Genomic DNA, 12905 nt, shown 5'->3' with positions numbered 1-12905 from the left:
GACGTTGGGGCATTCATCTTCAGCCTCTAAGGCTAGAGTCTCTCAGTCACTTTTCTCTGTGTCCTGTAGAATGTCTGGCAGTTTCCTCTGCGAAGCATGCACCTAAAGGACCATCTCACCTTCCAAAGTTCAGTGGTCACCTTCCTATGGGTTCTACATGTCCAGTCGATACAACATTTTGTCAAGCAGTCCGGGTTAAGAGCGGTTTCTTGCCCAAATGGCTATTTTTGCCAAGAAGAAGATTAAACTCCGAATGGAGTGTCTTTGATACCCATCTTCCTCTTTGAACTAAATTGGTGCTGCCAGGAGCAGATGTGTCTCATTGTCCAGGAAAGTCTGTTTTTAAAACACTTTAAATGCCATATTCTGTAGGTCTTTGAAGTGTTTGAAGATTACCTATCTAACTGAAATATATCTATGTATACCTAAAAAACTTAGCTAATATGACTATAAATTTGACTATCATTAAGAGACTAATTATTAATCTGTATTTCTTAATTATCCATTACAATTTCAAATGAGCCACACAAACACAGCACTCCAAACAAGAGCAGAAACACACATATAGCACAACAAAATCAACTTTAAATCTGTAACAAACTAAAATACATAGCAGTGTAAAACATTTTAAGCAAGTTGTTGCTCTTTGAAAGTAGATTCAAGGCCGGGCGGTGGTGGTGCACACCTTTATTCCCAGCACTCGGAAGGCAGAGGCAGGTGGATCTCTGTGAGTTCGAGGCCAGCCTGGTCTACAGAGTGAGTTCCAGGAAAGGCGCAAAGCTACACAGAGAAACCCCGTCTCGAAAAACCAAAAAAATAAAATAAATAAAATAAAAAATAAAAACAAACCTCTATTGTGCATACAGTTTTACTGTTCACTAAAGAGGAAAGCAATTTTTTACACTAGTGAGATAGGTGTGCTTATTTTTACATAAAAAAATTAAATCTTGGCTGAATATTTTATGTTGATCCAGCTTACCACATCTTCATTATTTAGAACTGACCAGCATTTCTGTTTTTATGATTTTCAGTGCAGAAGATGCCACTTTGCATAAATATGTAATGTAAAATGAAAAGAGCAAAAATATATTTAGAGCATTTCAGAAATTATTGGAAATTTTATCTAGTACCATGTCAAAATTCATTCAACAATTTTTAATGAAACGGAGTCAGCAACTAGAAATTCTTAAACAATCTGTTAAAATCCAACCCAAAGATATTTACTAATTTCACTAGTATAGCAATCCATCACAAATGATAGCTGTGAGTCTGAGCCGAGATGTTTCAGGCAGTATGTATTGGCACTGTGTAGTGTTACTGAACATACAGTGCAGCGTGCGTGTTGTATGTTCAGAAACAAGGCGCCAGTGAAGCCACACTATGCAACACAGGCGAATGTCAGAAACACCTTAGGTTCATCATTGTCTGATTTTCTATTACCCTTTGACCTTTTGTAAATGCAGGAACCTTTGACTGTTAGCAAATTTATCCAGACCCCCAAATTCATTTACTGGACCCCAGATGGAGTCACAACCCACAGTTTAAGAAGCTGAGGTCTAGACAACAAATAAATCTTAGTAGTGGCCACCGGAACCCCTTGTTTACTTCCATTAGCGTTCAACATTCTTACCACTCATGCTATAATTCTTCTCTAGTGGGTGTTTTGCTATTATCCCCTGTACCTGGTGATATTGTTCCTTTCCCTAGTCTTTGGCTGGCTTGACTGCATTTTCTCCCTAAATTCTGCACCTTCCCATCTTCTGCTTCCACACTAGACTTAAAAATGGCAAAGATATCCACAGATAGTAGCAGTTAGGTGAAGGACATGTTACTTGAGTGATCCAGCTTAGCGTCACCAACAGGTGAGTGGACAGATGTGTGCTCTTCTATGTCCCAGGTACCTTGGACATTTCCTGGTGTTGATGCATTGAACTAAACTCTGCATGTGTCTTTTTAGGAGATCTTTGATGGTAGGCTTTGTGTGTTACTCATCTAACTACCCACAGTGCATGGCATGAAATGGAGAAAATACTTTTTCCAATGTTATGCATGCAAAACAAACAAACAAACAAACAAACATACTACAATGAGGTTGAGGGACTTGCCAGGGCTTCAGGTCTTGGTAAGCTTGAGTCACCCCTCAGCTGTTAAACACAGTGAGTAACACTGCACTTAGCAGATTTTCCCCGAGGAAGGGAACTGAAGGACGCATTGAAGGTTGATAGACTTTATTTCGACTTGTTTTAAGGGAAAGTTCTGTTTCCTCAAACAGTCTCTTGTATGTAAGGAATTCCAAGCATGTGGTCTTTGCAGTCACAGGGTCCCCTGGCAGTAAGACACCCAATTTGTTTTGCTTACAATACTTTAAAAAAAAAAAAAAATGGGGAGCTGAGGATTGAACCCAGGGCCTTGCGCTTGCTAGGCAAGTGCTCTACCACTGAGCTAAATCCCCAACCCCTACAATACTTTTTTAATCTAAATTATTTGTGTGTAAATCTTTCCCTTCTGTAAAGTTGATAAGGTCTCCAAGGGACGAATGTTATGGTCTGCTCATCCCCTGAAGATGTGAGATCCAGAATACAGATACTCAGTAAATAACTGCTGGCTTGAACTTTAAGGATGTATTTTATCTTACCTCTTGCCCATCCAGTGTTATAGGAAAGGTAAAGATTCTGTTTACTTTTTAGGTTACTTGGAAGCCTGGAAAGCCATTCTTGTAATCCTTCTCTTTGCTTGCCCTTGTTTTCAATTTTATTATTCCTTAACACTCTGCCAAAGGAGGAGGCTGGAGAGAGAGATGGCTCAGAGTGCACTGGCTGCTCTTACAGAGGACCTGGGTTCAACTCCCGGCACCACATGGTGGCTCACAAACATCTGTAACTCAAGTTTCAGAGGATCTCATTCTGGTTTCTGGCCTTCTTGGGGACCAGGCATGCATGTGGTACACAGACATACATGCAGGCAGAACACCCATACACATTCAAAAACAAAAAACAAAACCAAAAAAGCAACTCTACCAAAAGGACATAAAAGCTGGTAACATGTTGGGCCCTATTTGCTATTGGTCTGATTTTAAATCAAGATGAATACTGAAAATTAATTGTTAAAATGGTACTTTAAAAATAATTTGTGGGTTTTTTTCATTGTAAAAACTACATTTCTGTATTTCCTAGAGAGGGGCAGGACCCTTGCCATGGAGCTCACGTGGAGGCCAGAGGACAACTTGCAATAGTCACTTCTCTCCTCCCACCCCGTGCGTGGGTGCCCAGAGCCCAGCGTGGGCTCTTAGGCGTCATGGCAGGGCCTTTTCCTGCTGAGCCACCTCACCAGCACATCATGTATGTTTTCATTATTCTGTTTCTGTTCTTTGTTGTCAATGATTGTATATTGGTACAGGCAATCTTCTTAAGTGTTTTACTGTCTTCTCATCAAAGGTTTCTATTTCATATGTGCGAGATCATTTCAGGCTAGGAATGTAATTCAGTGATAGAGTGATTGCCTAGCATGCCCCAAGCCCTGGATACCATCTGGAATGGGGACATTTGACTTTATAATGTCCCTCTGCAGCATTGGAATAGACAAAATTCTGACTTAATCAAGAATTCAGGGCAGCTGAGATGATGAGGTCTGACTAAGACACAACTTTCAAGTCTCCATGTCCTAGGGGCTCCAGTAGAGTACTGCAGCTGTAGTATGTATGTATGTTCTCCCTGTAATTATGTTCAAAAGAGTGTATCAGCTAATCTACCACAGTCACAGATGCTTTGTAGCTTTGGTGTAGAGTCTTACCTTTCCAGCTTGTTCATGGATTTTTCAGCATGTTCACTGTCATACATAAACTCATTGCAGAAATTGCTGTGGGGAGTTGAGCTGGATATCTAGCCCAGAGGTGAATACTTCCCTGCCTGGTAGGTCCAAGGGCCTGGGTTCATCCTCAGCAACACACACACACACACACACACACACACACACACACACACACCTCTTTTTGTTGTTGTTGTTGTTGTTGTTTAACATATTCTTTATGCTGGTACAAAATTTCATACTTGTTATTGTCAAGTTCTCTTAGGTTAGGGACCCAACTGCTTCTGCTTCCCAAGTGCTAGGATTAAAGATGTGCATATCTTGTTTCTTGGTGCTAGAGACCAGATCCAGGGCCCTGTGCATGTTAGGCAAGCTCTACCACTGGCCTCAGTCACCAGCCTTTGAATGCTCTTATTGATAGTCTGTCTTAAAACATAATCAGAGGCTGAAGAGATGGTTCAGTAGTTAAGAGCACATACTGTTCTTGCAGAAGACCAAGTTCAATTCCCAGTATCCATGTTAGGCAACTCACTATTAACTCCAACTCTAAGGGAATCTGACATATTCACATGCATAGATATACATATATATCCACCTTATATACATAATCTAAAATTTAAAAAAAAAACCTTCAAAACTTCCTAAGTATTGATATAGAGAACACTTAACTGTGTAGCCTATTTATCTAATAATGAACAACAAAGGTAATCTTAAAGTTAGCATCTAAAGATATGTCAAAATTTAGGCATTTGTGTCTTTTCATGGAGGTATGTGCTGAGACAGGGTTTCTCTGTGTAGCCCTAGCTGACCTGGAACTCGCTTTGTAGATCAGGCTGGCCTCAAACTCATGTATATCCACCTGCCTCTGCTCCCAGAGTGCTGAGACTACACTCGACCAGCATTTGTGTCTTATTTGTGAGTATCTTCTGAACCAATGAAGACACCACCACCACCACCACCACCACCACCACCACCCCGCTGCCAAGACATTCTCCTGGAATTTACTTTTACTCTATGTAGGTTTTTTTTGAAAGATTAATTTATTCATTTAGTGTGTATGAGTGGTCTAGCTGCATGTAGGACTTTGCCAGAAGAGGGCACCAGATCCCATTACAGATGGTTGTGATCCACATGTGGTCGCTGGGAATTGAACTCAGGACCTCTGGAAGAACAGCCAGTGCTCTTAACTGCTGAGCCATCTCATCTCTCCTCTATGTAGGTTTTGAATGAGTCCCTAGAGCGGGAAGCACACACAGAGTCTATGGGTGAGGGTTAGAGGCAGGTGCGCCAAAGGAAGATGGTATCTTTTCTCTCCTTAGACTAACAAGAGGGGAGAGGAGGGTGAGCAGATCCGCACCAAAAACCTAGAACTAATGTTGAGAAGATGTCACCAATTCTGACAAAAGGAATGTTTCTGTTTTCTGGAAAAGATATTTGGGAACATGATGCTCTTAGAAGACAGAATTCTTGTCCCTGGAGTCCTTTACGAAATGCTACTGTGGGCTTAGAGATGGCTCAGAGGTGAAGGGTACTTGCTGCTCTTCCAGAGGATCAGCATTTGATCCCCAGCACCCATGTCAGGTGGCTCAACAATGCCCTATAACTCCAGTTCCAGGGGATCTGATTCCTCTGGCCTCTTCAGGCACCTGCATACAGGTGGTATACACTCAGCACACACACACACACACACACACACACACACACACACACACACACACACACGAAGGGTAATTCATGGCTAGCTCAGTCAGTGGAGTGTGTGCTTTGCTAGCACAAGGACCTTAGTTTTTATCCAGAAACGTAAAACATGCTGGCCGAGGAAGTTTGTACTTGTTATTCTAGAGACAGCCAAGAGAAGTGGATCCCTGAAGTCAGAAGTAGATCTATGGAACTGACTGGCCAGCCAATCTAGCACCTGTGGAGTTCTGGGACAGTGAGGGACACTGGCTCAGAAGGAAAAAAAAAAGATGAAAAGTACCTGAGAAACTACATCCAAGCTTGTCCAATGGCCTCTGCATGACACACACACACACACACACACACACACACACACACACACACACACACAGCCCTGCACTCACCAGTTTTGCTATAAGCCAGATGACATTAAAAGACAGTATCTATAGAGTATTTGCATCCTTGCTCTTGCAAAATTCTGCAAACTCATTTGGGGCATATTTTTCAGAATGCTTTTTCGATGTTGACAAATCAGAGACTGGTGGCATTTCTACATGGATAGCTTACTTGAGTTTTTTTTGGGTTTTTTGTTATTGTTGTTGTTTTTATTTTATTTATTTATTTTTTTTTTTGAAAGACCAACTGGTAAGTGTTCTACAGCAAAGAGCAGTCAGAACACTGGTGTTTTCAGGAGGCTTGTATTTGTCTTCCACATGCTGCAGTTGGTTTTCAGTTAATTCCTGAGCCAAGTGACCAAACAGTAGGTTTTAGAAACAAACCCCAGCAAACTGATGCCTGCCTTTGTTGCCAGGGACTTGGGTAGGAGGAATACCTCAAATGCCAAACAGCAATATCCTGGGCTTTTTAAACTGTGTTGTTCAAATCATTTCTTAGTTCTGAACGAGGTCCACTGTGACCCATCTCAGTGAATGAAGTGCTGCATTGTGACCTATCTCAGTGAATGAAGTGGTGCATTGTGACCTATCTGAATGGACATTGCTTTATTTTGAATCCACCTAGTATTGTTTGATGAGGGGGGGAAAGGATGTGACTCTTTACTGTTTTCCTATTTAACACCATAGAAGCTGAATGTCAGAATCATGTGTGACAGTCACTCAGTCCAATCTTCTGCCTTAATTTAGGGTACTGATGGCCTTGTTATACCTGGCACACTCGTCATCTACAAAAGAAACAATACTCTACAAAATCTGTAAACACTCCACCTGCCAGGACTCACGGAGAAGCATGGGGTTAGCTGGCACACTGCAGCCTCCAGTGTTGAAGGTGAACACATCATTGGACACTTCCCACTCATTGGACGCTTCCCACGCCTCCAGTGGTGAAGGTGAACATCTCCTTGGACACTTCCCACACCACCGTCTTTGGGAAGAAAGATGAGTCAGAATTTGTCTTTTGAAAAATCAAATCCTGATATAATCTACTCTCTTGGGAATGAATTTCCGTCGCTTACCAAAACGGCACCTATTTCAGCAGAATCTTTATTTCAAGAAAGCCCCATGAGCTCATTCCTGTACATCTCCAAAAGAGGGAACTGGGGCCACAGGAACAGCTTCTCACTTCAGGCAAGCAGGTTCCCACTGTTAACTGCCTGAGGGCAGGTTCATATCTCTGCTGAGATTTTGTGGCTGTGTGAAGGATGGAGGGCAATATGTCAAAACAAAAGGTAATTTGTAGCACAATATGCACCAGATGGAGTTGCACAGAAATTAGAGAAAGAACACTCTGGTTTTCTAAAGACTAGAAGAGCCCACAGGAGCCCACTGACTTGCATCCCTTCCCTAAGTGCAGTTGGAGCACATAAACACATTCAGACACGTCGTCGTGTCTGTTCAAATAGCTTGTAGTTTTTAGCAGAGGAGGTCGTTTTAAGTATCAGTTACATTGTTTATCTGAGGATGATTTCACAGTCTGAGTGCAACACTAGTGTTTTCTGAAATACTATTCCTAGAGAAAGAACTACAGGTGGGAAAGGTTTCTGATGCTGTGCACTGTATATTCACCAGTTAGCAAGAGGGTGGACAAGGAAAGGGTGGACAGGTACACAGTCTTCTCCCCGTCTTTTTATTTAACCACTTCCAGACACCAAAGGGAAATACAGGGCCAGGGGGGTGACCTGGTGAGTAAAAGCAGGGTAAGCAAGACAACCCGCTTTAGATTCAGAGAACCCACATAAAAGCCAGATGTAGTAGCACACATTTGTGATTCCAACATTCCCTCATGGACCAGCAGACTGGAGTACACAGTGCAGCAGCAGAAACAACAGAGACCATGCCCCAGAGAAGGCAGAGAGTGAAAACTGACTTCTGACTGTGTCCTGGTCCTCAACATGCACTGTGGTATGTGCCTTAGTTACTGCTCCATTGCTGTGAAGAGACACCGTGACCAAGGCAAGATATAAAAGAAGGCATTAACTGAGGGCTTGCTTACAGTGTTAGCCGGTTAGTCCATGATCGTCATGGCAGAGAGCGTGGCAGCAGGCAGGCGGGCATAGTGCTAGGGCAGTAGCTGAGAGCTTACATCTTACCCACAAGCAGCAGGCAGAAAGATAGCAAGACGGGCCTGGTGTGGGCTTTTCAAACCCCAAAGTCCACCTCCAGTGACATACTTCCTCCAACAAGGCCGCACCTCCTAATCCTTCTTAAACAGTCCACCAACTAGGAACCAAACATAAAAACTTATGGGTCAAGCTGGGCAGTGGTGGCGCACGCCTTTAATCCCAGCACTCAGGAGGCAGAAGCAGGCGGATCTCTGTGAGTTCAAGGCCAGCCTGGGCTACAGAGCGAGTTCCAGGAAAGGTGCAAAGCTACTCAGAGAAACCCTGTCTCAGGAGAAAAAGCAACCCAACATATGGGTCAATGGGATTATTCTCATTCCAACCACACGGTATGTTTGCCTATACGCACGCACGCGCACACACACACACACACACACACACACACACACACACACACACACACACACGCACATGCACACACACTCACACACACGCACACACACACTCACACACACACGCACACACACACACACACACGCACACACACATACACACACACACCACACACATACACACACACACACACCACACACATACACACACACACCACACACATACACACACACACACACATACACACACACACCACACACATACACACACACACACACATACACACACACACACACACACACACACACACACCAGAGCCAAAACCCATCCTACCACCACTCCAAAAAGAGGGAAAATATGTTCATGCTCTCGCTCTAGTTATTTCTTTGAAAGACAAGGTGTTTCCATAAAAATAGAGAAATAGGGAGCTGGATAGAAGGTACATATTACACTGCTCTTGCAGAAGACCCCAGTTCCACGCCCAGCCCTCATGTCTGAAGGCTCACAGCTGCCTGTGACTCCAGCTCCAGGTACCCTACACCCTCTTCTGGCTTCTGTAGGCAACCTGCACTCACTTGTACAAACCCATACATAGACACACATACATACACATAATTAAAAAGAAATCTTAAAAACAACTATCAAATATACAAGTGTTTAATAGATCATAAAACCCATCCATTCATGTAACTAGATCAGAAAGAACAGATTTCACACTCAGAGGCCTCTTTCTGGTTCCTTCCCCCATCAGTACCAAGGTGGGATGCAAAGACAGGAAACTTTAGGGGGTTATGAGAAAGGATACGAGCCTTTCTCTACCTAAGCTTGACATGTCCCTTGTTGACCAAATAAAGAGTTTCACCAGAGATAACTGGAGACTGCCCTACACAGCAATTAGACACAGACATTGTACTCCCTTCCTAAAGCAAGACCACAAACAAGATTGTTAAAAATAACTAGTAACTAGTGAACCATGCTCAGAATAAAAATATATGTATTGGGGCTGGAGAGATGGCACAGTGGTTAAGAGCACTGGCTGCTCTTCTAAGAGGACCTGGGTTTGATTCTCGGTACCCACATGGTGGCTCACAACTGTCTGTAACTCTCGTCCCAGGAGATCTGATACCTTTTTCTGTCCTCTGTGAGTACCAGGCATGCAGATGCTGCTCAGACCTATATGCAAGCAAAATACTTGGGAGGCAGAGGAAGGTGGATGTCTGTGAGTTTAAGACCAGAATGGTCTACAGAGTGTTCTAGGTCAGCCAAGACTACATAATAAAATTGTCTTAAATTTTTTAGGTGGAGGGGAAATAGATTTTGGTAAATACTATTATGTAATTTCACAGAGTATTTGTACAAACTAATATGGCTACAATATTATTAGGCAGTATAATTTTATGGGAACATCAACGTGAATGTAATTCATCATTGGCTGATGTGTCATTACTTGGCACATGACTGTATTTTGAGTGAATGTACCACAACTTAGTTATGAATTCCATCATGATGGACATACAGCTTATTTCTAGTGCTTGGCAATGACACATAATGAAGTTATGAATATTCTTGCATATGACTTTGGCTTCCACATTTATGTTTGCTTGGAGTGGGATTTATGGATTATTGAGTTTCCCTAGGCCCAGTTTTGGCAGACACTGATTATTTTCTTAATTACAAAACCCAGCAGATACCTGAAACCTCAGATAATACCAAACCCAGTGATCATTGATTTTTTTCCCCATACATATTTATGATAAATTTTAATTTACAAATTAGGCACAGCAAGTGATTAACAATAAATAATAAGAGTGACCATAAATTATGTCAACATTCCCTCTCAACATCTTGATTTTTCATTTGTAGGAGACACTTTATGACTCTTCCTTGGCATTCCCAAATTACTAGCATCACTATGTGGTTGTTGTTCTTTGGCAGTTCCATACATGTAAGCAAGACACCTTGATCACATGCACCCCAAACCTCCCTCTTCCACTCCCCCAAGGCACCTCCAACACATCCCCTCCCCACTTTGCACCCCCCCATTTGTAATAACCCATTGGGTCTAATAAGTGCTGCCTCCTAGAATGATGACTGGTCTTTGTGACTTGAGTTGTTCAGGTAATCAGCTCCAGTGAGTTCATGGGTACAATGGCCGCGTCATGTCCAGAGGACAGCATTCCACAGCGTTCTGCTCCATCCTCTGCTCTCACATACTTTCTGCCCTACTTCCAGTATGTTCTTGAGCCTTGCTGGAGGGGTTGTTACACATGTCCCATTCAGGGCATCACCCATGTGCCTCCACACAGTCACTCAATAGACACTTCTCACTACCTGTACCCCTTATGAGTCTGTTGACTGTTGACTGCTGCAGAGAGAATCGTACCCTGAGGGCCATTACTCCATAAGACAAGCTGATAATCAAGAAAGCATGTGACATTTGCAATGTGGACACACTGGACAAAAGGACAATTACTGTTCTAGGCAGGATGGTACAAGATTTCATCTCTGTACTCTGGTGTGAAACTTAAAACAACAAACTGTTTATTTCTAGAATATTCCATTTTATATTTTCAGATTGCCATTGGCAGATACTGAAACTGTGTAGCAGGTGAAATCACAGGTAAAGGATGATGAGTTCACAGGTTGTAAAACAGCATGTGCGGTGCTTCCTCCATCCAGTTTCAGCTCCTGCATCACCATAATAGGTTTCTCTGCCCACAAAGTAAGCCAGATGAAGCCAAACTGGAAAAGTAAAAGAACACATTTATTTGAGCAAAGCAACTCCCAGTTGAGGTCTGCAGTCCCAGAGATTGAGGCTGGAGAGGCCATGTGCCCAAACTGAAGTAGGGAGCTTATACAGACTAACAGAGGCGTAGTCCTGGTAGCAACAGGAGCAGAGGCACAACCGGGTGATGATGTGTCTGCCACAAGCTGGGTTTGTGCCCTAGTATGGTCAAAAGCTGAGCACTTAGGCAGGGACTTGGGTGGGTGGCAACTTCGGGTGAGGAGCTGCCTGAGCCGCCAGGAATGCAGAACTGGGCTTTTTGACCTTTTCTTTCTTGAAGATTCTCTGAGGGTTTGGAGAGAGAGAGAGAGAGAGAGAGAGAGAGAGAGAGAGAGAGAGAGGAATGGGGCTTTCTGGGGCGAGCTGGAGGTTCCAACCAAACAGCTCCTATCAGGGTTTGGCTACTGTGGCTTGAAAACAGGTTCTTTCATTCCCATTGTTTTCTCTTTTTAATCACAGATTTCCTTGGGTGGGGGAGGGGTGTTTGTTTAGGCTGGTTTTGTTTAAACAGTCTCTCTATGTAGCTAAACTGACCTCAATTCAGTATCCTCCTGCCTCAGCCTCCCAAGAGCTAGGATTGCAGGGATGAGCCACCATGACTGGCTCTTCATTGATTTCTTTTTTTTTTTTTGGCTTTTTTTTTTTTTTTTTTTGGTTTTGGTTTTGGTTTTGGTTTTTCGAGACAGGGTTTCTCTGTGTAGCTTTGTGCCTTTCCTGGAACTCACTTTGTAGCCCAGGCTGGCCTCGAACTCACAGAGATCTGCCTGGCTCTGCCTCCCAAGTGCTGGGATTAAAGGCGTGCGCCACCGCCGCCGGGCTTTTTTTCTTTTCTTTTTGGAGACAATCTGGACTCTTCAGTCTTCTGATCTTCAGATTAGGCGTATGCCACTATTCTGGGTTGCTGATTTCTAGCCCTATTGAAACATGGTCATATAACATGATGAGTACATGGTTAACTTGTGTTTCACATGTGATAACTTCCTATCTGCTATGTACAAGATATGACAAATCAGTAGATATCACATACTTTATCAAATCTGTGTCTTCCTGATCCATCAAGTATTAGAAGACAACTCTTAGCTATTCTATCTGAGGTAGTGCTGATTATAGATGCTGAAGCCCTGGCCTAACATAGCTATATCTGGAGAGCAGGTTTCTAGGGGGTAATGAAGACTAATTAAGTACATAAGCCCAGAGCCCTCTTTTTGAAATTATTGTTACCATTTTCCAACATATTATTTTTATTGATTTTTTCAGAATTTCACATAATGCACCCCATCAGACTCACTTCCCAGTCCTCCCAGGTCTACCCCCAAACTTGTGAACCCCCCTCCAAAAAATAATCAAAATAACAACAACAAATCAATTAAACAAAAAACACAAATCCAGTTTGTGTTGCCCATATACTCACTGGAGCATGGTCAAACTCCCAGTGGCCAGTCCCTTAAAGAGAACTGAGCCCTCTCCCACCTGCACCCCTGCCAGAGCCCCTCAAGGGTGGAGAGCTACATTTCAGCATCCTTATCACAATTTTTAAGAGTTCTCTTCAATGACTTCCTGTCTAGGCTGTTTCTTTGGAGGGGGGTTGTCATAGAAGCCTTTTTTTTTTTTTTTTTTTTTTTTTTGTATGTAGAGCTGAGGATTGAACCCAGGGCCTTGCACTTGCTAGGCAAGTGCTCTACCACTGAGCTAAATCCCAAGCCCCATCATATAAGCCTTCTATGACTCTTT

General features: G+C 42.9%; 1 protein-coding gene across 1 annotated transcript in view; it reads left to right on the top strand.

The window, feature by feature from the left end:
- Positions 1-8093, top strand: part of Rnf103 (ring finger protein 103) — a 31294-nt gene extending 23201 nt beyond the window's left edge. The window contains exons 3-4 of the mRNA XM_036182489.1: positions 3174-3338; positions 6624-8093. Of these exons, the coding sequence (XP_036038382.1) occupies positions 3174-3317 (144 nt within the window). The 3' untranslated portion in view covers positions 3318-3338; positions 6624-8093. The remainder of the gene's footprint in view (positions 1-3173; positions 3339-6623) is intronic.
- The last annotated feature ends 4812 nt before the right edge of the window (positions 8094-12905 follow it).

This window comes from Onychomys torridus, chromosome 3 (genome assembly GCF_903995425.1).
Source record: "Onychomys torridus chromosome 3, mOncTor1.1, whole genome shotgun sequence".
Classification (NCBI taxonomy): Eukaryota; Metazoa; Chordata; class Mammalia; order Rodentia; family Cricetidae; genus Onychomys; species Onychomys torridus.
This window is presented reverse-complemented; position numbering and strand designations above follow the sequence as displayed.